Source organism: Stegastes partitus, unplaced genomic scaffold, assembly GCF_000690725.1.
Source record: "Stegastes partitus isolate 25-593 unplaced genomic scaffold, Stegastes_partitus-1.0.2 Scaffold932, whole genome shotgun sequence".
Lineage (NCBI taxonomy): Eukaryota > Metazoa > Chordata > Actinopteri > Pomacentridae > Stegastes > Stegastes partitus.
The window spans coordinates 243,683-270,508 of record NW_007578663.1 but is presented as its reverse complement, the minus strand read 5'-3'; the positions used below and the strand labels follow the sequence as shown (position 1 = coordinate 270,508).

General features: G+C 41.0%; 1 protein-coding gene across 4 annotated transcripts in view; it reads left to right on the top strand.

The window, feature by feature from the left end:
* Window positions 1–26,826, top strand: part of LOC103366337 (transcription factor COE3-like) — a 193,816-nt gene that overhangs the window by 49,537 nt on the left and 117,453 nt on the right. For all 4 annotated transcript variants that reach the window (XR_520662.1, XM_008294036.1, XM_008294037.1 and 1 more), the window contains exon 6: window positions 2,542–2,610. Coding sequence is in view for 3 of the 4 variants with exons in the window: in XM_008294036.1 (XP_008292258.1) it covers window positions 2,542–2,610 (69 nt within the window). In the remaining variant the exon portion in view is untranslated. The remainder of the gene's footprint in view (window positions 1–2,541; window positions 2,611–26,826) is intronic.

Here is a 26,826-nt window from a genome sequence, read left to right as displayed (position 1 = left end):
CTGGACCCATGGAGCTGGATTGGGATGAACTGGACCGAAGAGTGAAAGCAGAGCGACCTGCAAGGGCCACACATTGATGGGAACTTCTGCAGCAGATGTTTAACATGAGAATAAATGTAGTGTCTGAAACAAGTATGTTACTGAAAGTAGTTCAGAAATGTTGATTTTTGTCAAGTCCAAAGGCCTCTGTTGTCATTTGAACCTCCTGCAGCTGGACAGGACACGGTGACAGCGTTCCCCACATCCAGAGCCACGGTGGCAGCGCAAAGAATGCAAGAAAAGATATGATAAAATAAAATAGAATAGAATAAAATTTAATCAAAATAGAAATATGGAAATAGGTAGTGAAACGTAAAATTTGAAAATTATATATAATTTATCACAAATAAGACGAGAATAGAAAAGTCAAACATAAAACTGGCCAAGCTTCTTGGACTCATTACACATGAACTGCTGAGAAAAGAAATGATAGAAATGACCAACTTGTTTTTATCACAGAGAGACTGAGTTTTATTCAGGTCGCTTGTGTTTTTACAGTTTCACAGTTTCTTTACGTTTATTCTGGCTGAGGCTTTAACGTGGACGTCAGGAGACATCTGGAGGCTTTTAAAACTCTTTTCTGTCACTCAAAGCAACAGAAATCACACGATGCTGCCCTGCGTTAACCGTGGGTTTGTAAACTCAGGTGGGTTTCAAATGTTCACCGTGTTACCTCCTGAGCCTCGTGGTGTGTTCAGGGTCCGCCTCCAGCCGTCGGCGCGTCCAGCCTCCATCACTCAGCTGTTCTCCGGCATCCTTCGCTGTTAGCGTCTGATGGATATTAATGTGCTGGATCGGGCCCGCTGCTGTTCAACACGACACGCTGACCCGCCAAACCAGAACCCTTGCTTGGCTCCACCGGTCCCTCCTCCTCCGGCTCAGGCTCCCGCCGGACCCCCAGCTCCTGGTCGGTTTATCGTTGGCGGCGGCTGACAGAGTGCTCGCCGGCCGCCGAGCCCTCTGGCTACCTGGACGGCTGTTTGGTGAGCAGCCGTCCAGTTGGCTGGCTGGCTGGTTGTCAGGGGCGATGGGACGGGGGACGGGGGAGGGGGGGCTCCATCGCTGGGTGTCGTCCAACTGTGAGTGACCTTGGCATGGAGCCTCCCAGCTGGACGCTGAGTGGAGACCAGGCTGCTTCTACAGGAGTCATGATGGTGGGACACAATCACACTGTTAGAATAAAACGGGTTCAACAACACGGGCAGCAAGGAGGCAGGAACAATAGAGTAATGAACACCAAGAAGAAGGTGTGGGGCAGTTTGTTTCTCCTAATGAGGCCAACTGAGCTTTTTTTATTTTTATTTTTATTTTTATTTTTATTTTTATTTATTCCTTTTTCCAGATGATGAACTTTGAAAATGAATTTTGATTTGTGTATTTATTTATTTATTTATTTATGTATTAATGTATGTGTTTATTAGGTGTTGTTTTGTTATTGCCCCCTTATAAAAAAATGTAAAAAAAATCATTTATTAATTTTTTTCGTTTGTCTACTGATCTCTGTTTGTGCACGTACATGCACAAACATCCCTGCATTTATGAATGAATAAAATATATATGGCAAAAAGGCAAAAAGCTACTGTAACATTTAAAAAACTGTGAGAATGGCTGCAGAAATCAGTAAAATAATCACATTTTTAGCTGATTTAAATACAGTCAAACTGTCATTTTACATTCAAACATAATTCATATGAAAAGCTAATTATTATTTGTATACAGATGTTTTTGTTTTGTTTTTTACAGTCAACATGTAAATCTTTTTTTTTTTTCCTGTGATTTTGTTGGACATTATTTGTAATTTAACAAAAAAGTTGTTGTTTTTTAAAACGTGATTTTTTAAAATATGGATATGATTTACTGTTTGTTTGTTGTTTATTTATTTTTACAGTGTAAATTAACATTTTTTTCTATAATTGTTTAGATATCATCTGTAATTTAAGAAAAATCTGTTCAGAACAGTAGTTATTGCTGATTTAAATGGTTCCTTTTTATGGTTGAAAGTTTCTAAAGAATGCGTTGATGTTTGTAAAACTGTATATTTTTATGTGGATATTTACAGTTGTGGTTTGGTTGTTTTAGTCGATTTATGAATAATAATTATTTTTCACTAGAAAGCCTGAAAAATCTGTAAAATAATAGATTTTTTTTTTTTCTTTAAATTGTAAAATACTTTTTTAAAACAAGCAAACAAAAGAAATCCTTATGTGTGGTTTTACAGGACTGTTCAGGAAATTAAAACCGCTTTATTAAAACAAAATAAAACACATTTCTATACATGCTGTGTCAGACAAACGTGTTTTTAAAGATTGATCATATTGTTGTCTGTAAACAAGCTGCTGAAGCTCTGTGACTTGTTTTTATCCAGGAAACTTGATTGACCCGTGAACAGCTGTTAACATCTGGCGTACTCCAACTTGTAGTTTTTCCAGTATAAACGTAAAAAGTCGTGTCAACGTTGTGTGGTGATGTTGTGCTAATTCAGTTTGTCGTCTCCTTCCACAGTCGGTGTTGCGACAAGAAGAGCTGCGGAAATCGCAACGAGACGCCGTCCGACCCCGTCATCATCGACAGGTAGGAGCTCACCTGCTCTGTGTGTCTGCTGCTCTGTGACTGGACGCTCCTTTAACACCAGAGGATGGTGTGTTGGTCTGTTGACTTGTGTCGAGCTACATCCTGCTCCGGCTGATCAGGATTCATTGTGTTGGTCCTCCCCGAGGCGCTCGTCGCTTCCATTTAATATCTATGAAAATCAGCTCATATCAGTGCTGATGAAGTTTGCTGTGTTGTCACGGAGGCGTGAAAGTTCACCTCTATTGACGGGAGAAGAATGGAAACAATCGGAAGGAAAGCGACAACAGTGACAGGAAATGTTTTCCTTTTAATACCGCAGCACAAACACTCTGTAATGACGCTAATTAATCCACTCGTGTTCGCTCATCGCACACACATGAAGCAGCCGCAGTGGTTGTGATTTATTTTCCTGTTTACTTCTCTGCTGTAACAATCACTCAGTATAAACTCAACCAGATCTGAACACAGCTCCTCAGAACATCTGGTTCTGTATCTGCAGCACCTTTATCTACTGACCAGAGTTCTACCTTCAGACTGTGAATGTTCCAGAGTTCCAGGTCCTTGAAGTCCACAGAGGAGGGTCCAGATTGATCACTTTAATGGACTTCTTCCATCATATCAGAGCCTCAGAACTTCATCAGTGCAGCAGATAGACACGTGACATTTAGGAGGAAGAACACATCTGGGTTCTGGTAGAACCTGACACCAGATCAGTTCTACATCCATCCAGGCGTCACTAATTAAAGACCCTCAAAAAAATGGACAAATTTTAAGTAATTTTGAACATTTTTTAACAGTTTTCAAATATTTCTGGACAGTGTTCGTGTCATTTGACCACTTTTTGATGGAAAACACATCTGAGCTCTCTCTTTTTTTTTTTCTTTTTAATATTTTCTGACCATAACCAGCTGGTAGCATCAGTATTATGGGATGTCTCATCGTGGTACCAGTTTAATGTCTGTGACGTAGAGTCATAGAAACAATCATTGGTACCCTGGATGTGGTTCTGGTTCTGATCATTCACCAGAGAAAACTTTACAAAGTGCATTCTGGGTAAACTTTCCAGGCTCATATCAGCATGTGTGATGGTGGTTGGTCAGAACCAGCTGGATCATGTTGTCGACAGGATCCACTCTGCGTTAGTGTCTGATTCAGCGTTCAGACTGGAAGACTCAACGTTCAGAGCAAACTTGAACTTGATTGTTTTCAGGTTCTTGATGGCCCAGATCAGATCTGTGAGATTTCAGGGCCAGAATGAACCTTTAATCTGTCTTTGTCCTGATGTGTGTGAATGGTTTCCTGCTCTTTGGACGCTGATGTTTGATACTCAGCAGCTCAAACCCAGACGACGTTAAACAGGTGAAGGAACCGGATCAGAACAACATGAACGTAAAATGTTCTTCCCATCCGGCCGCCTCCTCCTTTTGCACATCTGGTGTCTTCTAGGTTTCTTTGTTTCTTCCGGCTTCTCCTGTTTTCTGGCGTCTCACTTCTTTCTCACCTCTCGCTTCCGACATGATGCCGTGTGAAATGTTTAATCAACACCACGAGCACAATAACATTTAGACGCTGCAGATCTGTGAGCCCGCGGATGCTTGTTAGCTAATGAGCCGGTGCGGTTTGGACTTCAGTTTCTGGGTTTTTGACTTCACGTCTCTGACTTCATCTTCTCGTCTTCCTTCTCATCTGGTTTAAAGTCGTCTTCACATGCAGCTGAAAGCACTGACCGGAACATGTCAGTAAGTTCACGTGTTCAGATGCTTGTAGCAGAACAAGAACCACTTTAACGGGTTTTTCCCGCCATCGGTCACTTCCACGGCTGTTTTTCTTTTCTTCTTTACAGATTTATTATTAGATTTTTTGCAGTGCATAATCCTCAAAACATCCTCCGTTAAATGTTGACCTGGCCGGAACATAACGCTCCAAAAACCTTCTTTGAACATTAGATTAAAATGTTAGTGTGACTAATATCAGCCAGTTTTTTGTTGTTGTTGTTTTGTTGTTTTGCGTGACGATCTCTGTAAGTTGATAAAACAAGAAACTCTGTAAAATAACAAATATCAGTCAGTACACATTTTTACCATCAGTAAAAATACAGATGTTTTGATCTGGACATTATTTGTAGAATTTGCGCATTTTTTAAGGGTTATATCAGTTTTAAAAAATTGTTTATCATTTTTTCCACGATTTTACTGATATTATCTGTAATTTAACATAACCAGGAAAACCAGTTTAAAAATGTGTTCAGCAATATTATTATTATTATTATGTTTGATCAAAGAAAGCCAAATATCTATAAAATAATGACACATGCTGCTGATTAAAATACAGTAAAACAATATAGAGTAACTAAAAGAACAAATGACGATTTAAAAAAAAAATACAGATATTAAAATAAAATTAAAAATGAAAACACTTCTTTGTTCTTTTTATTTAATATGTAAATTAATTAATGAAGGAGTCGTGATGGAGTCTGGTGACATCAGATTGATTCTCCTCAAAGTGAAAAGAATAAAGTGATTTAGATTAAATAAAACTTTAAGCTCATATTCCTGCGAACTCTACTGATGGATGTGTTCAAAAACCTGCTATGAGACCCGTATAATAAATAGATTTTGATGAAATACCTGAAGTTCAAGCTTTGATTTGGTTCTTATTGGATAATATGTCAATTATTATTGTTTTATGTTTTACTGGATGTTATGTCAAATTTAACAAAACAAGTAAAATGACAGAAAAAGGTTCAGTTGAAATCATATATTTATTATTAAACTGCCTCGTATGTGTTAGAATAGAATAGAATAGAATAGAATAGAATAGAATAGAAATGCTTTATTATTCCCCAAGGGGACATGTTGTTGTTACAGATAAAGTTACCACCACCATAAATACAGATAAATAAACAAAAATGTACAATAGGTGTTCTACTGTCAAAGGAAGTTGTGTTGTTGCTGTGAGTCGTTTGTGTTCAGTTGAAGTTAAAACGAGCAGCGACGACTCCTCCGTCCAGGGGACCCGTCCCTCAGCCAGAATATTAAACCCAATCAGACGCTGCAAACATCAGCATCTCCATCCTTCATTAGCGCCGTCTAATCCTTCCGCCCTCGCCGTCCTTGCGGCCCGCCGGCTGTCCGTCACCACGGCCGGCCGTGATTGGTCGGGTCGCGGCAGTGGGAGCTGATGACCTCAGAGGAGGTCGGGGGGGAGGACGTCCATGTTGGCTCGTTAGAGAGGCCTTGGACCGCGGCCAGCGCACCACAAACACACACTCAGGTGATACACACACGTCTATAGGAGGAAACGCACACATGTCAGCACACGTCTGGACACACACTCTCACCTCCGGCTGTGTGTGAGTGTGTGTGTGTGTGTGTGTGTGTGAAAGATGGTGTTTGTAGAGGCTTTTTGTCGCCTTGCTGTGTGTTGGGTCGCACATGAGATGAACTTCATGCGTCCAACATCACAACAAGGCTGAGCAGCATCCAGGAGGTTAGAGGAGCCCCGTGTCCATCAGCATCCACATATAGAACCAGAACATATAGAACACATAGAGGAATCAAACCAGTGGACGTGTGATCAGTCACAGCTGGAAGTTTAGTCAGAGTTTCTTATGTGTAGATTGTTTGCAAGATTAAGTTAATCTAAAGCCTGTAGCTCCATGGAGACAGCACAACCAGAGAACTCAGAAATACTTAGGTATTTACCTATAGATATACTATACATGTACTATAGATGTACTATAGATATAATACAGATATAATATAGATATACTATAGACATACTATAGATGTACTATAGATGTACTATAGATATGATATAGATATAGTATAAATAAACTATAGATATAATACAGATATAATACAGATATAAAATAGATATAATACAGATACAATATATGGTCTAAATATACTATAGACATACTATAGATATACTATACATCTACTATAGATGTAAGACAGATATAATATAGATATACTATAGATATAATATAGATACAATACAGATACAATATATGGTCTAAATATTCTGTAGATGTACTATAGATATAATACAGATATAATATAGATATACTATAGATGTACTATAGATATTTAACTATCGATATAATATAGATGTACTATATATACACTATAGCTATACTATAGATATACAATATAGATGCACTATAGATATTTAACTATAGCTATACTATGGTCAGCGAGAGTTCTACTGTTAAGTGGTGTGCATTATTTCCATGTATGCGCACACCTCGTTTGGCAAGTTAAATCACTATTATATCACGCTGCTCTGCATAAAATAGCTTCACGTTGTGGTGTTTTAGACTCCGCTGTGTGCATTCAAACCGTATAATGCACGGCTCCTTGTTGTTTAATCCTTACATCTAATATAGATGCACGATAGATAAAATATAGATATTTAACTGTAGATATAATATAGATATACTATAGACGTACTATTGGTATTTAACTATATATAACATAGATACACTATAGATATACTACAGATATTTAACTATAGATATACTATTGGTATTTAAAGATTTTAGGCTACTTTCATTCAGGCCAGTTTAAAGAGATATTGAATCATTTCAGACAATGGTTTCTGTCATTTTGGACACATTTCCAGTTTCTGGCCTGAGACCTGTCAAATAAATAGATTTGGATGAAATATTTGAATTTTATGCTTAGATTGTATTTATTTTGTTGTTGAAAATCCAATTATTCATTCATGTTTTTCTAGTTTCTGGCTGATAGGTCCTTTTGGCATTAGACCTGTACGATGACGTGAGTTTGATAAAATATCAGGATTTTTAAGCGTATATTGGATATTTTTGTACAAAAAGGTTAAAAATCCAACGATTCCATCTGTGTTTTTTTTGTTTTTTCCCCCCAGTTTCTGACTGTTTAATGTTTAGTTGTCTTTTGTTTCAGAGGGAAACGTGCCTTTTAATACTGCTGGTGGGTTTCTGAGGGTGAAGCTGTTTATTGAGCATTTTAATTCAAATTAACTTTTCGTGTGTGATCCGTAATAAAAACAAATGCACATCACATGTGGTGATTAAATCCTCCCCTTTGCTCCGTGCTGCTGTTTTGTGGACCAGTAAACTGTAAAATGTGCAGCAGTTCCTCCCGGTGAAGGAAACCTGAACTTGGTGGCCTTTTGGATCCGTCCACCGTCTCCATCGTTGTGTCCTGTGACGTCTGACAGACTCTCTGCTGCTGGAGAATCCTTTTGTGTTTTCTGGTTGCGGCTTTAATTAGGACACGACAGGACAGCGATACTGGTTCACCAACCCTGGGAATACACACTCGCTTATTGTAGGCATATTAATGGACACAGGCACACACACACACACACACACACACACACACACACACAGACACACACAGCGACGTGGACACACACTGCCAGTCCTGCGCTGGTGATTTACTGCAGCTCCGCTTGTTTCTCTGCATTTTAGCGCCTGTTAAGAAAAGCAGAGATTTATCACGGTGACCTCGACTAACACACACATGGAGGGGAGCTTTAGCGTGTTTTTAGTGACCCATCATGCAAATGATGCCGCTACAGTAAAGCAGTTTAATGCCGAGAATCCACGTCTCGCCAAAGTAAATCACACGTCCTCGTTCCTGCTGCTGCTGCTGCGTGGAAGCACATCTTCGGGCTTTTCGTGTTTTAGCACCTTGTCACGCCTGCTTTATCCTCTTTGTCGTCCTTTTACCTGCTCGTTTCCCTTCACACCTCCGTCACCTGTAATTATCTGAGCTGTTTTCTCCACAATAACGTTCTACAGCATCTCAAATCAGGACATTAATGCACCAAAATATCCAACAAACAGGATATTAATGCATTAAAATGTCAGAAACCATAATGTTTATGCACAGAAATATTATAAACCAAAATACCAACCGTATAAAACATCAGAAACCTGGATATAAAGACATAAATGGTCAAAACCTGGACACCCAGTATATGTACCACGATGTAAAACACCAAAGTGTCTAAAGGTTCCAAGAAGTCCAGAAAACAGCACGTTAATGCACCAAAATATTAAAAATGTCAAAATTAATTTAAAATAAAATGTCCAAAACCTACATATTAAAACATCAGAAACGTGGATATTAGGACACAAACAAGTCAACGAGGGGATATTAATGCATCAAAGTGCAAAATGAATTTTAATATTATTGCAAGAAATGTCGGGATAATGGATAATAACACACCAGAACTTGACGTATTAATACACAAAAAGTGTCCCAACCTGGATATTAAAGCGGCAAAACGTGAACAAGGACAACAACACACAAGTCATCATAAAGCAGGTGTCAAAGAAACACACTGTTAGTACGAGTAAATGCCAAAGACTGTACACCAAAAATCCTCGTTATTACGACACCAAAATGTCAAAAACAAGAATAATTTTGCACCAAATGATCAAAAAGCAGCATGTTTATGTAGCATAACAATAAAAAACTTGATATTAAAGAACATAAAACATAAAAACCAGGACTTTAACACACTAAAGTGTCAAAAACCTGTATTTTAATGAACCAAGATTTCAAATACCTAAAAATTAACAATCAAATAACCACAAAATAATGCAAGAAATTGTCAAAGATGTAGATATGAGCGTGCTCAGACATCCAGACCCAGGATGCCTCCATGTGTTGTCCTGCTGTTGGGCCCTCTGAGCTCCTGTTAGCAGCTTTTACACTTAAAGCTCGTGCTTAGAGAAATGTGCAGCCGTGCAGCCAAACTCTGATGAATGCGACGACGACCCTCTGAGTCTCAGCGAACAGGACGAGGTGCAGCCTCCGCTAACAGGCCTGTGTGGCTGAATATAAATGTGAGCTGATGCTCCTCTCAGAGGTCGCTTTGTTTCCTCCGTTTGCCGGTTAATGGCCGAAATCCTGCCGAGGCAGCAGAACGCGGCGCTGACGGATCGCAGCAGCACCGCCGTTATTACACGCTAATATTGCAATTAGATGGGTGGCCAAGTTGCCCGAGTGGGGCAATAAATTGCTGCAGAGTGTCAAAATGTAGGAAGAGACCCAGCTCTAATTACCCAGAGCGCACCTCTTCAGCGCTGCCGCCTCCCCGCCTCCCCCACCGTCTGACCATCACCCTCCTGCTTTAATGGCGGAGCCTTACATGGAGGTCATGACCCCCCTAAGCGCCACTTGTTCCTCCAGCGCCATTCCAGCTTTGATGTCATCAGCGGAGGTCCAGGTGATGGAGGACCACCTCTGACCTCCAGAGAAGCTTCCAGAGCTTGACATTTATTCAGGAGATGGGAAGGAGACAAAGAAGAAAAACATCTGGACTTGTAGGGTGGCTGTGGCTCAGGTGGTAGAACAGGTTGTCTTCTGATCGTGGGGTTGGTGGTTCAATCCCCTCCTTGGGCAAGACCCTGAACCTGAAGTTGCTCCCGATGGCAGGCAGCACCTTGTATGGTTTGATGTAGAATTACACGTAAACCTGTAACCTAATGAGCATAAACTCTTTTTTTATTAAAAAATGATGTAAGATAATACCTGGAACTTTTAAATTCAAGTTTATTACTTTAAATGTACAATTAAGTGAAAAACAAGTGTTGCTTTTCTGAATGGATGTTGTTGAGTCAGTATGTCTGTAGACAGCATCGGTAATAAGGTCAAATTTTTATCTGTATTTAAACAAGATTCTGATTTTTTACACACATAAATCTCCTTCATTAAACTTCAAAGATAGAGTTAATAAGGAGCTGATCGTGTAGAGTTTTGTGGTATAGATAATAAATCATTTGATGCTTTTGGTGTGATGATAGGTGGCGTTTATACGTCAGGCTGAAGACATGAAGTCCACATACAGACGTCTCCTCCCCCAGTTGTTGGTATTTACCTTCTTTACTGTCAGAGATAAACCTCACATGGTTAAGAAACTACGTCTTCCATCAGCCCCTCTCTCTCTCTGAAGAGCCTCCTCAGGCTGTCAGCTGAACCAAATTAAGAGGAAATTTAGGGGCAAATCAAGGCTGCACAGGTTCAGGACCACACTGGATTTCGCTCTTTTTCTTAACAGAAGACTGCTTTTATTTTATCTGTTCGCCGGCTGCTTTAAAAATTGATCATCATTTGCACAAAGAAACTCCTGCGCAGCATCTTTGTCTCATAGTTAAGATGCTTTATCGTCTCGTGGGAGCGAAATGCCAGCGAGGCTGCAGAGCTGGAGGAGAGGAAGGTCTGATTTAAGGAGGAGGTTCAGGAGGAAACAGCAGGATTTTAGATGAAGTTCACCTGAGAGTTCCTCTCACTCTGTTTCTAGTTTTTATTCCTTTGTTGTTATCAGTGCAAAAGTATTTCCACCTTAAGTGCATCTTTTCAAGGTCTGTGATTCAGTCGGCCGATTGCTTTGCTTCGTGTGCTTTTATTTATTTACTCACAATATTAGACGCATTCAGAACCACTGACGGGTCAAACCTGGATGTTAAGGGTCAGAAATTTAAAACAACAGGGCTCCAGACCAACTTCTTTTTTGTTCACACCTCCCTCCTGGCCAAAGGCAAAACACATCACTTGCTCAACATTTCCTTCTCGATAGACTACAATTTACAGATGTTCCCTGAACGCCCCACATAGCGGGCTGCGCTAGCTGCTGTTGGTGGCCGTGGTGCTCAGACCGGTGTGCGACCAAAAACGACCTTGAAAATAGTTAAAAGAGTTAAATGAGGGCATTCTAATGTCAGATGAGATGAAACCGTGTGATTATTATTATTATTGCATAGAAGTGTTTTTATCAAAAAAAACCCAAAACAAAACAGCTAGCTATTGGACTTCAAAACTTAAGAACACTTACTGAAGTGTCCAAACCTTATTTTAACAAACCGAAACATAAAAAACTGGATATAAACTGAACAAAATGTCAAAAACCAGGATATCAACATACCAAATCGTCAGAAACCTCCATGTTATTGCTTCAAAACATTTTTAAACCAGAGCAGCCCTCTGAGAGCTCAGACCTCCTCCAAGCAGCTCATTTCCACCATGTTGTGATCGCCACTCGTCGTTAAAGTCCTGCATTCATTTATCTACGCTGTTAGCTTCATGGAGAATCAGAACATAGCTTTAGCATTTGGTTTAACATTGATATCATTAATACCAAGCTGACAGAGTGATGAACGGTCGTTCTGTACTCTACAATAGTTTCTACACTTATGTCTGCAGTTCCTTACTGGCTTTAAGCTGTTAGCTAATGCTATGCTAGGTTAGCATGACTACAGCGATGCTATTGCTAACATAGACAGGAAGTAGCTTCAGCTAGGTTAGCACAACTTTAGCAACATAAATGAAAAGCATGACAGACGCAACGAAGCACGCGTCAGTCGTCCTGACTCATGGCAAAGAGAGTTAAAGTGAACCAGGAGACATGCTGAGTCATTGTTAACGTCACAACATGGTTCTGAACTTATCTGTCAGCAGCGCCGCTCAGCCCACTGCTGTGATGCTGCCTGGCTGTAGCTTCCTCCTGTACTACTGAGAAAACAGCGGTGAGGACCGAAGGACTGAATGGAGTCAGAGCTCCATCTAGTGGACAAACGGCGCTACGACAGCATTCTGCATGACTGTGACACTTAACAGCATTTACTGTTTTATAAGAAAATAACCAAATGGTAAACCAGAACATCACCAGAATTCAATCATCTGTTCATTGTGCCATTATCAACATTTCCTGAACATTTCCTGAAAATCCGTTCATGACTTTTCGAGTTATCTTGCTGACAATAGGGCTGGACCCGAATAGCCGAATAGCCGACTATTCGTTCGCTGTACTGTAATCGGGATATGAAACTTGATCTCCGAATACCCCCACCGCTGCAGAAACGGAGCCGTCACCGCTAACCCAAATGCAGAAGAAACTGGTCTTAGTAGCCAAATGCGGCCTGTGCGTCACGCCCACTCCAGCCCATCGGAGCCTAAACACGCCCCCCCAACCCCCGGGAAAAAATACTCACTCGCCACCACCGCACGGCAATCCCAGAATATTCAGGATATTCATCATTCATTAGGACCGAATGTCCGGAGATCCGAAATTGCTATTCGGACCAGCCCTAGCTGACAAACAAACAAACAAACAGATAAATGTCGGCTAAAACATAAGCTTGTTCGCGGAGGTAAAGATACAGAATTTCTAACAAACCAAAACTTGAAAAACCTGTATTTTAACAAACCGAAACGTCTACAAGCTGTATGTTTACCTACTTAAATGTCAAAAGCCTGGATATTTACATGCCAGAATATCTAAAGTCATGGACTTTAACTTACCAAAAGATCAAAACATGGTTATGACACACCAACATGTCAAAAACCTGAGTATTAACACGCCATGGTTAACCTACACCAGGCAGAAGCTGGTGGAGTTAGAGATGCCTGAACTAGAACCAGCATCAAGCGTCATCACGTCCGATATTCCATCAGTTTGTATTAGAGGTTACAAAGCCGCTCAGCTCTGGAGGTGGTTCGAGTGAAATATTCCTTTTTGGGTGAACAGTAAGCGGCAGATATGGAGCTCTGAGTGGGAGTGGGGCCCAGCGGAGGAGGGTGGACTCCACAGGGGGGTGGGTGGTGGTTATCTGCCCCGGTGGACCCTTCCCAGCAATCGTGGCGTATTGATCGGCCGAGCGAGGCCCATCGGAGCCGGCCAGATTAAGAGTATAGATTTACAATAAAAGCAGAACATTACTGGGCAGGCGAGGCTAAAATTGAAAGGAGAGCGAGAGACGGGGGGTGAGGAAGTGGGGGAGGATGGGTGAGGAAGAGCCGGTCAGAGGGGGAGGAAGTCCTGGAGGCAGCCGCAGGGGATTCTGGGTAAAGGTGGGTACAGGCTTCAGGTTTGTGTTGAATGTTGATGGAGTTGTATGGACGCGTTGGGGCAATGCACCATGGGTAATATGGGCTCAGGCTGGACGGGCTGATTCTGTTAAAATATTCACATTTCCAACCATTTTTTAAAGCCAACACCTGGTCAGCAGGTAACATGGATGTAAAAACAACATGTTTCAGGTGCATTATGGGAAATGTAGGATCCAGTAGTCATGGATGTAAACAGGAGATTGTCTTCACCTCTCCTGCTGTTTCTGTTTCTTCTTTTTCTTCTTCTTCTTCTTCTTTTTCTTCTCAGCTGTACATCTGGGTTAATACATTAGATAAATATTGCAAAATAATTTGAGGAAAAACCAAACAAGGTCAGATGGAACAACAAGAGGGAAATAAAAGAACAACAGAAAAAAACAAACAAAATAAAACACATGCAAAAATGAAAAAAATCACAGAAACACAAAGAAAAACAAAAACAATAATTTTAGACATTTTTAATGATTTAATATTATTTTTTTAAATTTTAATAATATAATGTAGTATTTTTAATAAAAATATTTATTTATTTTTCCAATTTTTAATTGTATTTTTTAACATTATTATCAGGTTTGTTGTTCAGGGGGTTAAACATAAGAATCAGACTCTTCTGTTTGCTTTCATTGACAGACTGAAGCAGGAACAATTTAAAGGATTTAAATGACATCATGTGATGAGAAGATGAGTTCGTGTTGATTCTGTTTCACTCTGATGGATGACGGCAACGAGCCACACACTGTTTTCTCCCTGAAGTCCTGATTTGACGCCGTCGATCGGTTGTGACACTGGTGTCGTGCGTCTGGTGTGAATTTGGGCTCAGTTTGTGTTTGTGGTTGTAAAATATAGATGCTGGTCCATCGCTGGAGCAGGCGGCCTGATGTTCCGGCTGAATTATTCACAGCAGAGCTCCCATCATTTCAAAGTATTTACTGTGGACCTAAACAGACCCTGCTGCAAACATCAACCTGGTTTCACCGCTAATTTTATCATCAGTAGGTAGACAGCAAGTAGTGCAACATGTCTAACACTGGTTTACATTAAAGGGGCTGAATCCAGATCTCATGTCTTTGGTGGATTTTAAGTGTTTGAGCCTGAACAAGTTTTTTTTTAAATGGCTGTCCATTCAATTCATTTTTACCCCCAAAAACAAACAAAAAAATCTAAAATCACCAGTTAAAAGGATAATTCTTCCTATTTTTGGTCTTCTTTCCCCTTGAAATCAGAATTGTGTGTTTGAGGCTCATGAATTTTATGTTCCTGTACGTTTACTTCTTGATTATTTCTAATTGGTACGCCCCATTTCTTTAACTACATTACATTTATCTGACAACTAGTTAATTATGAGCTTACTTTGAAATACAGCACAACAAAAATTAAATCAAATTTAAACACAAAAAGTGACTCGTTGAGCTCCTGGTCACATCTTAGAAGCCTGCGAGTCGGTGAGAGATTCTCAGAAGGTTTTTGTAAATAATGGACTCCAAAAAGGTAAAATAATCATCTTATAGTTATTTACATTTCAGGGCTGCAGCTACAGATTGTTTTCATTGTGGATTATTTTCTGGATTTTGTGGATTTTCAGCTGTTTTGTTGGTAAAATGTCAGAAAATGATGAAAAAACAAGTTTCGTTCAAAGAGTTTACTGTCAGAAAGGAGGAAAGAAACCAGAAAATGGTCACATTTAAGAAGCTTCAAAAACAAAAAACAATTTCAAAACAGATTTATTGATTATCAGAATAGCTGGAGATCAGTTTGATTGTTGGCCAGTGATTTGTTATTTGTTGACTCCAGTCCATCAGCCAGTGAATGGATCCATATGTGCTGATTTATTGACAGTCGGGGGACGTTGTTCAGCAGATTTAACGATGTGAAGCCTCTGACACTGAACTCAGGACTCATTGAGGAGTTTGTATTTCTGTGTCGGGGCTTTTGCTGGAACAGAGAATGTGGAAACTTATTCAGCAGAGTTTGGACAGAAACAGAAAACGAGGCCTGAGGTCAAGCGTGAGTCCTGTGTCTACAGTTGTGTTTACTTTGTGCGACCGAGACGAGCAGTGAGAACAGAGGAGACACACAAACCGTCTTCTGCAGCAGCAGCTCAGGGTTCATCCTCCTCAGACCCTCCTGCCTACCTCCACTTGGCCCGGGGTCTCCACCAGGCCCCGGAGCCGCCTGCAGGGGCCCTCGGGGCTGCTTCGAGTTTGACACGATCCAGGAAGAAATGTTCAACGGCCAAGTGAGGCCACATCCACCCAACTGATCTCCAAAGTCCAGTTTGGAGCTCACCGGGGTCACATGAGACTTCTTTATCAGAACAGATGCAGTATGAGCGATAGCAATGAACATGTAAAAAAAACAGCACTTTAGAAAACTGTACCGGAAATATTCAGTTAAGAAATTACACATGAAGAAATTGTTACAGAAAAAACGGGAAAAATTCAGGGGTGCCAGAAATTAAATAAACAAAACAAAACAAAACAAAAAAGAAGCTGTAGCTGTAGAAACATAAATAAAATTAAAAAATATAATAATAATAATAGTAGTAAAATAAATCTGGTAGGGGGGGAGCGGTTCAGGACTTCATGTTTAGTGAAAACTGAGCCCCGGTGAGGAGAAACTAATCATCAAAAGATCATAATGCTGTTCATAACAGAGATTCCTTCTGTCCCTGAACACACCACCAGACCTCGGTGTCGGGTTACAGTCCTCGTCCTCGTCTCATTGGTCGATTAAACTTCCATCAGCTGCTTCCCACTTCCTGGCGACTCCTAATTGGATTGATGTGATTACATCGCCGCCTGCAGCTTCGTTAGCGTCTCGGTGTCAACACCCAGCGGCGCTCGGCTGGAGGCCCCCCCCCCAGCAGGGTGGGGCTCACCGGGGCATCATGGGAACTTTAGGAGCCCCCTTCCCACCATGCACCTCACCCCCTCGAGGCAAATAGCCTTGTTAATCTGTACATGCTTGGCTCACAGCTGCACGCAGGAATGAGGGATCAGCAGCACGCTGGTGGAAACGCACATCCTCGCTGTCAGAAGCCCCGCCCCCTCCATGATCAGCGTGAGAGGAAAGTTATTGATCGCTGATCACTGATCCTCCTGATCACATCCAGCATCGACTGCTGCTGCTGCTGCTTCCTGGTGGAGAACAGATACAGACTGGAACATACCAACTCATGTGGAACAGAGTAGCTGATATGGAACATACCAACTGACCCAGACTGGAACATACCATCTGATCTAAACTGAAGCATCCCAACTGACTGAGGCTTAACCAGACCAACTGATCTGGATCAGACCAAGTGAACTGAACTGCAACAAACTAGCTGACTGGAACAAACCAACTGATCTAAACTGAAGCATACCAACTGAATGGAGCAGCCCAAGGGATCCTCTCTGGAACAAACCAATTGAGCGAAATGGACCCTCTGATCTGGAACATAGCAAACAACCCAGACTTAACCCGAGGGCTGTACTACGAAGTCAGATCAGTGGGTTATCAGGTATGTTGAACTTAAAGCCAGTTTTCAGTGTCACAACGGTGGCTCTCTTTTTAGATGCTAGATCTCCATGGTAACTGATGCTGTGGAGCTAGGTTTCCATGGTAACTGATGCTGTGGAGCTAGGTTTCCATGGTAACTGATGCTGTGGCGCTAGGTTTCCATGGTAACTGATGCTGTGGCGCTAGGTCTCCATGGTAACTGATGCTGTGGAGCTAGCCTGGGCGGGAGCAGGTTCTGTTCAGAGTTTCAGATGTAAATCAGCTGACAGAGCGTCTCCCTTTAACCAGATGGTTTCCTGACTATTATTTGTGAGTGATCCAGATTCTCAGCTGAGGGAATGTGTTTTATCTGCTAACGTGCTGAGTTGTGCGTCACTAATGTCACTGAATGAAGCCGTGGAGTAACAGCATCCCACAGAAAGTCTGAATTGACAAAGAAAGTTGAACCACCTTCGTGATTCCCGTAATCTCTGGCTGGGGCTTTGGTTTTGTTGATTCGGCTACACAAAGAAAGCCTGGCTATGTCAAACTTGCTTCGTAGTACAGCTCTCAGACCAACTAATCTGGAACAAACCAACTGACCCAGACTGGAACAGACCAACAGATCCAAAATGAAGAAAACTATTTAATTTGGAACAAACTAACTGGAACAAACCACCTGACCCGGACCGGCCCATGTGGACTGCAGTGCACCTGCAGGAAGGTATTTCTGGATGTGTTGCGGTGGTGAAGGTCAGTTGTGCTTTGCAGAAATGTTGTTGGTCCAAACCTTCAGGATTCAGAACAACAACAACAACAACCCGCTCCCATCAGAAACTTCTCTCTCGCTCTCTCCCCGACACACTCGTTCTCAAGCTCACTCGCCCCTCTTCTTCCCGTTAATCACTTGAGTGTTTTTCCCAATTAAGAGTGCACTGATAACCTTCCATCACACACACACACACACACACACACACACAGCAGTTTAATCAGGAATATGAGAGCGGTGTGGCTAATTAAGGACGACCATCCGTGGGCTCCTGCATCGCCAGCAGATGTGGGGGAGGGGAGTGTGTAGTGTGTGTGTGTGTGTGTGTGTGTGTGTGTGTTTTCCATCCAGCAGCAGCCATGTTAGTCGACGTTCCCCAACTTCTCGTTTGAATGTTTTATTTGATGTTCGACAGTCTCTCTTTAGTTCACACTTTGAGTGTTTTTTATTATTTTGGGGTCTTTCTGTGGCTTCATGTGAACCAGGAGTGCAGAGAGACACATCTGGAACCAGGGACAAGCTTCCACGTCCTGGTTCTTTACTTACCGTGTCACAGTTTCTTCGGAAACATCGAGCTGAATGTTGGGCTGGTGGCAGCAACGTGGAGCATCAACTGAATCGACGTCGATTAAGAGATCACTTAATGGAGAAAAACATTGATTTGACCTTCTGTCAAAGGTACATCTTTATCGCACATACACGTAAAATTCACTGTTCTATGCACCCATCAACCACCAGTCAGCTGAATCTGGCCTAAACAACCACCTCAGACTGTTTTCACAGTTTTCTGACACTTGACAGACTGAATGCTGAGTCAGATAATCAATAAAATATCTGATGTATCGATGGATAATATAAATGATCACAGCCCGAATGTACAGAAATGTGTAATATTTAAAAAAAAAATAAAAAATCAAGAAAATGCAACCACAGAACCATCAAAGGTCTAAAAACAAGCGTTATTTTAAAAACAGTCAATTAATGGATCATTCAATCAACAAAACATTCATCTGATGCTGTTTATGCTGTTCATCTATCAAAGGCTGTTATTTGTTTAATGCGCCCTAAATTGTGTTTTCATTTCTCAAGATGACACCAAAACATCTGGAAAGCTTTTTTTTTAGACTGAATTTGATTATTAAATAAAATAACTGGTGGATGAACGGATAATGTACAGAAATGAGTTTTTAATGTATTGAAAAGCCGTTAAACAAGCCTTCATTTGTAGGATGTTAGAAATTTAGATCATTCTGAATTAAATGATCATGTTTGTTTTCTGATTGAGGGTTTCAAGCTGAAACCAGTCGTGTGAGGTTCGGTTTCTACACGTGTTGTCAACATTTGAACATGTTTCTGTCTTTAGTTCATCATTCGGCTCCTATTAAAGTGTTATTCTGCTCGTTTCGTGGCTTCACGTTGAACCAGGAGGGTGGAAGGAGACGACGATGCTAGAATTCAGTTAATGAAGTTGAACTGAAGGCTGATTGATGGTCTGAGGTCCCTGGACGGCTTCACGTCCTTGTTTTCTTTATTTGTGTCAGTTTTTCTCAACCCCGCGTACAGATATTACGTCGCGGAAGATCAGAAATGTAGTCGAGCTGCACGGTTTTAGGAACAACTGATGTTTTGTTTGTCTGTGATGTGAGACTGTGCAGGAGTTTAGAGGATTACATCTGCACAGAAAATGAAAACAGAAATAAAAAATACGGGGAAAAAAGAGCCTTTTGAAACGTTTCTGGCAAAGACGTCTCGGGTAGTTTTTAGCTCTGTGCTGCCGATTTGGGACGCAAAATCCAGGTTCGTGTTAATCAACAAGTTCTTCATTCCTGCGATATCTGCAGCTTTTAGGACGTTTTCATTAACTGACATGAGTCATGAGGCACAAAAACAAGCATCCCAAACTGAAACAGACTTAATTCACACAAACATCATGATTTTGACCATCTATTGAGTTTTAAAATACATTTTTCAAGAAAAACATGAAAAAAAGCACAATTATTTCCAGTGTTTCTGGTCTTTTTAAAAAAATGTATTCGGATTTTAAACAGTGTAAATACAATTACATTTAGTGTGCAAGCAACAAAAACTAAACATAGCAGGCAGAAAGTTAAAGACAGACACACAAACAGGTCAGGTGGCGTCAGGTGGACGTTTCCGGGGCCACAAAGGGACGCAGGATTTAGTCAAACAATCAAAACATAGCTTTAGACGTGTCCAGGACATGTGGACCAGAGCAGCAGGTCGGGTCAAGATCCATCTTCACACAGTCTTGTTTTAGTCCAGTGAAGACGACGATGCCTCAGACGTATAGAAGATGGATATGTTCTGTTCTTCTGAGATCTGTCGGCCCAAATCCTGGGCCCAGAGCCTACAGGTATCCACCAGCACTTATGGCTCCCTCTGAACCCGGCTTAAGACTGGAGATGTTCTCCAGTGTAGATGGAGGTGGACATGAGGGGAAGAGGTCAGAGCTGCAGATAGCTGAAGACATGGGCTCTGGGAAGTTGGATTTTTGTACCAGTTGCTCAAAAGGGCTAAAAAATATCGTCCCCAAAGAGATCATCCATGGACCTGATTCCACGCTTTGTCCAGATGTTAGACTTAGACCTAGACTTAGACTTAGACTGACTTTATTAACTCCAGATGGAAGTTCAGGTGTTACAGCAGCATGACTGTTCAACACAGGAGGTCAACAAAGCAACAAGACAACACAAGATATGAGGGTATAAGACGAAGGTCAAATCAACTAAAATATAGAAAACATAATGTAGAAGACAGTCAACAAAATTTACAAGAATATACGAGAGAGATGATGTTCAATGTTAAACGTGTCATCTGTAGTTGGTGGAGTTAACATACAGTGTACAGAGCAACGACATCAGCGCTGTTGTTTTATGAACAGAACTTTATTTACCAGTGAATGTTCGTACAGAGAATCAGACAAACAACATAAACAATTTGACTGACGTGTGCTCAAAATGATGAATATGTTTGATAGTTTTAAATATCGTGTTAAATAAAAGATAAACAATTTATTTAAAAAACAAAAATCATAAAGGGCACAAGAGAAGGAGCATCGTTGTTCTTTTTGGAACAGTTCTTTAAATATTCTCAGAGTTTTATTGCTGTTTTTTAAAATATTTTATTTAATGTTTTAATATCAATATTTTGGTGGGGTCATTTCTTATCCACTATAATAGTGCTCTCATGTCAGCAGTCCAACAGTGAAACCCTCAACGTTTCTGTAATGTGCTTTTCTCACTGTTTTCTGATTAAACTGACCAATTTTATTTATTTATTAAAAAAAAAAAAACATCAAGAAGTGTTGTCTTCAAGCCGTAAAACGTCTTCTTTTATTCATGAAAGGCCCTAAAGTTGAAGCTAGTTCCAGTCAGGTTTATTATTTCTGTTTGCCAGTGAAGGATTTGAAACAAACTGAACACGTTCGGTTTGGTTTTACACGTCGGAACATTTTAGTGTCATTTAGTTTCATTGTTTTGTTGCACGTCACTATTTGCTCTCCACTCCACGCAGGACTTTTCTTGAAATATTACACTTGTTGTACATTTTGCATTATATTTTCTTATGGTTTATTTTTGCCTATTTTTCGGTATTTATGGTGGTGGTAACTCTATCTTGTGCTGTAACAACCACATTTCTCTTTGGGCATTCATAAAGTATTTCTATCTATCTACCCGATTCACCATTTGAACATTATTGCACGTTTGTTATGTGCAGATAATTGCTGAAAAACTTGTGGAAATGGTGTTAAATTTAGTCAGATTTAATGCAGAACAGCTTCTGATCTGGACGAAATATGACTTTAATTAATTAATACGATTTTTAAAACAAAAAACAAAAGTTCCTGCTCGAAGAAGGAAAAAAAAACAACACAAAGTGAAGCAGAAACAGAGCTTGTTTTTGTGTAGATAAATAAATAAACGTGTGTGTGTGTGTGTGTGTGTGTGTGTGTGTGTGTGTGTTTGCGGTGTGAGGAGTGAAATGTGAGGCGGGCGAGTCCAGACACGACGACAGCAGGAAGAGGGATGGGAGGGCCGGCGAGGAGGGTGAGGAGGGTGAGGCAGGAGGTGTGGATAGACAGGTGGGGGAGGAGGAGGAGGAGGAGGAGGTGATGCAGGGGTGAGAATGAGACAGTTGTGAGGGAGACAGAGGGGGGAGGAGGAGGAGGAGGAGGGCAGATTAAGAGGGTATTGATTTCTATATAAAGATGGAGGGATGTGATACGGGGGGGGGGGAGGCAGAGGGGGGAGGTCGCCAGGGAGGGGAGACGCCGGTTTGGGTTACATAACGACCAGAACGTCCGTCTGTCCGGAGGGCTTCTCAGCACGTAGCCGTAGAACTAGTACAGGAAAGAACCAGCGCAAATCAGAAAATACGTTAAATCTGTAAAATAACAACGTTCAGATCCAGTCACATGGTCACAGGCTGCAGAGGAGACGACGGCTGTCTGGACCAACACACAGGGTTTCTGTAAAACTGGAAGAATCTGTCAGACTTCTTCTTTTTTTTTTTTTTAATTTGGCATTTTTTAAAAAACAAAAATAGATTCACCATTCTTTCAATCCTTAATATCTCTTTTTTGTTTTAATATATCTGTAAAATAGTGGGTTTTTGTTTTTTAAAAGGTTAAATACATGTAATTATGTATAATGTGTTTTTTTAAGGGTTAGCATGTAAATATGTAATTTGATTCTACATTTTCTTTACAAAACGGGTTAAATCGGTTAAATAGCAGTAAATTGTTCACAAAGTTTGTTTTTTGATCCCTTAGCCCAATAAGCAAATGACCAGAAACAAAATGTACCAAAAACTAGAAACTAAAATATTCCCAAAAACTGACCAGAAACTATCCAGAAACCAACCGGAAACTAACCAGATATAAGCAGTCCAGTAGGAGACCAGTAGCAAGACAGGAACCAGAAACTAACCATAAACAAACCACTTGAAGGTTACATCCAGCATTTAGGAAGTTAGCTTTCATCATTTACACACAGATGTGACTGAGACCAACAGAGCTCAGGTACACACAGCGAGCACACGTGCACAGTCAGAAACAGGCAAACAACCACACAACTGTAAAATCGCACGAAAACTGAAGGGACTTCTGCATGAGACGGACACGGCTTCTACTCAATGGAGGCCACATGAAAGTCACATCCAGCGCTCAGGAAGTTAAAGTCCGAGCTTACAGCAGGTTGTACTTCGACATTTACACACAGATGTGACTCACACACCTGAGCTCAGGTACACACAGTGTGCACACAAAGAAAAAAATAACCCATAGAGCTATAAAATCGCACAAAAACTGAAGGGACTTCTGTGTGGGGACGAACGATGGTCGGATTAAGGTCACATCCAGCGTTTATGAAGTTAACGTTGAGCTTCCAGCAGGTTGAACTTTACTCCGACATGTGCACACGGACGTGACCGAGACTCACACACCTGAGCTCAGGTACACAAACACAGCTTCACCTCCTCTTTCCTGGCTCTTACAAAGTGTTGCCAAACAAGCAGCTCCACTTTTTTTTTTCTTCCTGTGAAAGCGTGAAAACAATCGAGCAGCTGAGCAGAGCTGCATCCTGCTGCTGCACACACACACACACACACACACACACACACACACACACACACACACACACTGCAGCTCACTCACCCACAACACAAATCAATACCAATTTATAATTCAGGATTGCTGGAGTTTGGGTTTTAGGGCAGCCTGGCTTCCAGCCTTCATAAATATTACAGTGTTATTGACTTGATCTCAATGAATTGGAGATTTTCTTCTTCTGCGTTTTTTTTTTTTTTCTCTCTTTTTTCATTGCATCCCCCCCTCTTCCTCCCCCTCCTGTTCTTTTGGGTAAATCTGAGGAATAAAGTCTTCTTTATTTATTCTCTATGAGATGGAGATGAGACGCTAACGGGAGCTAGCGTAGAGGCTAATAGCCGTCAGATGAACCCACACACACAGTCAGGCTGAGCTGACAGGATTTGTTGACCTCATGTCTGAACAAAGACGTTGTGTTGGACGCTGATCACCGGGATCTGTTCATGTGTGTGTGTGTGTGTGTGGCCTTCAGACACACACGTGCACACACACTCGATCAATTCAGTCCCATTTCACTGATCAGTTGATTGATTTTTATTTTTTTTAGGCAACAATATGTAAACATTCAACCGTTGTAACATGACAGTAAATCCATGTGTGATGGAAAATACACACATGCATGTAAACACACACACACACACACACACACACACACACAATAAATTCAAGTTCATTTAGTCTCATCTGATCCATCAGATTGATTGATTTCATGGTATCAATCTTTAAACATTCACCTGTTGTTAGTAACACACACTTATGCACTGACACACACACACACACATGCACGCACAATAAATTCAGTCCCATTTAATCAATCGATTGATTGATTTCATAGAGAAAAGCTGTAAATATTCCAGTAATACAAAAATATAGTGGAAAATACACACATTTATGCACTGAAACACACACACACACACACACACACACACACAGGCACCATCAGTTCTGCTCCGTTTAGTTCCATTTGATCAATCAGTTTGATTTCTTTTAGGGCAAAAATCTTTGCAGCAAAACTCAATAATTGATCAAATTCACTCATTGTTAACAGTAATGCACACACAGAGCAGGAAACACACACACAGAATGAGCTGTAATGATATTTTTTGTTGTTTTTTTCGAGGTAATTTGAAGACAGGATTTACCCAGAATCCTCTCTTCCTCCCCCTCCACCTCGCCTCCCCCCTCCTCCCCCCTCCATACAGTAAAGATGGACGTATTGATTTTCCTCCTGACCACCAGCACACTTTTCTTATTTTTCTCTCAGCTGATCCACCTGCTGACAGACACTAATGACAGGTTGTGTGTGTGTGTGTGTGTGTGTGTGTGTGTGTGTGTGTGCGCGCTCTGAGTTCAGCTGCATCTTAACAAAGATTTCCCTCAGAATCCATTAAAACATCTCAAATCAATAAAGAGCCTCCAAAAAAAGAGTAAATTTAAAGCAGAAACTGGCAATAAATACATTTTAATGCAGCGGAATATCCCGATAAATAAATGTTGTGATCGATCACGTGACCGTTATTGATCCTGGAGGAGGTGGAAACTGGATGGAGACAAATAGACTTCATCTCACATACAGATGTTTGTCTGTGTTTTCAGCTAAATTAAACTAAATAAATAAAATGTGAGTCAACATGTGGGGTTATACGCTAGCTTTAGCATCATGCTAACTGTTTTTTACTCTAAGCAGAGCAGAAAATATGAAATATATTGGCATCTAACGTAAAGCTGGATATCTGTAGGACCTGTTATTTTTCCTGCTTTGCTAAATGAAGTTAAGGTGACACACTTTTTACTGCATCTAAATCTGCAAAAACATTATCTAACAATTGGTTTTATTTAAGAGAAAAAAATATATATCAAGGATTAAAACATGGTAGCTGTTTTTTTCAACTGTTGTTTTACAGATTTTTCACGTTCAGGTGAATTGTAGATAATATCGAATAAAATCACAGAAAAAAGTATGAATTTAGTCATTTGTAAATAATCCAAATTATATTTCAACAAAAACGAATTTGTTCTTGTACAATATTTGACTGTAAAATGAAACTGTTCTTATGGTATGAAGTCAATTATTTTAGAGATATTTGCTATTATTTGAAAGAAAATGTATTTAAGGATTGAAAAATGGTAAATACAGTTTCAGTTGTTTCACTGTCTTGTCTTGGTTTGTTAAATTAAAGAAAATATCGAGTTAAATGACTGAAAAACGAGTTAAATTACACGTTGAAACATCAAGAAAGTGCTGTTTGATTATACAACTCCCTGTACTGCTGTATTGAAATCAGCCATCGTCTCACATACCTGCAGTGTTTCGCCTCCTTGCATCCACGTTTTCATTGTTGTATTTTTAACAGAATTGTGTCATTTTTAATACATATTAAATGCATATTTATGATATTCAAAGCAGTTTTTTTGACAGTTTTGCAAACTGATTTTATCTGCTTAGTAACAGTTTACAGTTGGAATGAATGTGATTCTCAGCAGATTCATTCTGTTTGTCGGCTGAACCTGATTTCCATAGAAGTTGTAAATGCTGCGCCAGGTTTTTGTTTATTGTGCATAAAAGGGTTTTTTTTCAGAGGGTTTAGTTGGAGTTCATCTCTGTTAAATGAGCTATAAGATGGATTCATTGTGTTGTGTAGTGATGATAGTTGTGTTGTTTACCTACAGGTGAAGTCTGATTTACTGCAGCATCCTGATCAAGACACAAGTTGATCAAATGTTGTGTTTCAAGGCGACCAGCTGTGTGAGGTGGTTGTATCTGATGTGAGTCATCCTCTCACCTCTCGTGTCCCTAAAGTTCATACTAGTGGATAAATGCTGCAGATTCAGGAGCAGTTGTCGGTTCTGGGCAGGGATTGGATTTTGGTCACGGCGGCAGTGGCGGCGGCGGCTGCGATCCTCCTGCTCTGCCCTTTTGGCTGCTAACAGATCATCTGCTGCAGGATAATCATGACTGAAATATTGAAGCGGCTGCGTTTTGGAGGCGAGCGGAGCTGAGATTTGGCAGCTCGATGCAGCAGGAGGAGGAGGAGAGGGGGGAGTTCATCCTCTGCCTGCCCGCAGTCGTCTTCCTTCAGCCCCGCAGTAAAACCCCTCTTAGTGGGTAGTGCCATCTGGCCGGGGCCCCTGGCGGAGGCGTAACGGGGCCCAAAAAACTCGGGGTCGCGATGCTTTACTGCCCAAGCCTGCCGCCTGCAGATGGCAGCGGGCGTGCCGCTGGAAAACGCCAAGGTCGCGGCGGCATGTGGCGCCGTGGAAGGGAGAGCTAAATGGCAGCGGGGATGGAGAGAGGGGGAGGCGGGGTGAGGAGGAGGGAGGGGAGGCACCGCTGGAGCCACGGCAACATCAGGGCCGTGCTATGCTACATTAAAGAGCAGCGCTAGCTCGCCATATGGGAGGGCCGCTGCTATCAAAGCTAATAGCTATGTTAGCTTAATGCGCGCGCGCGC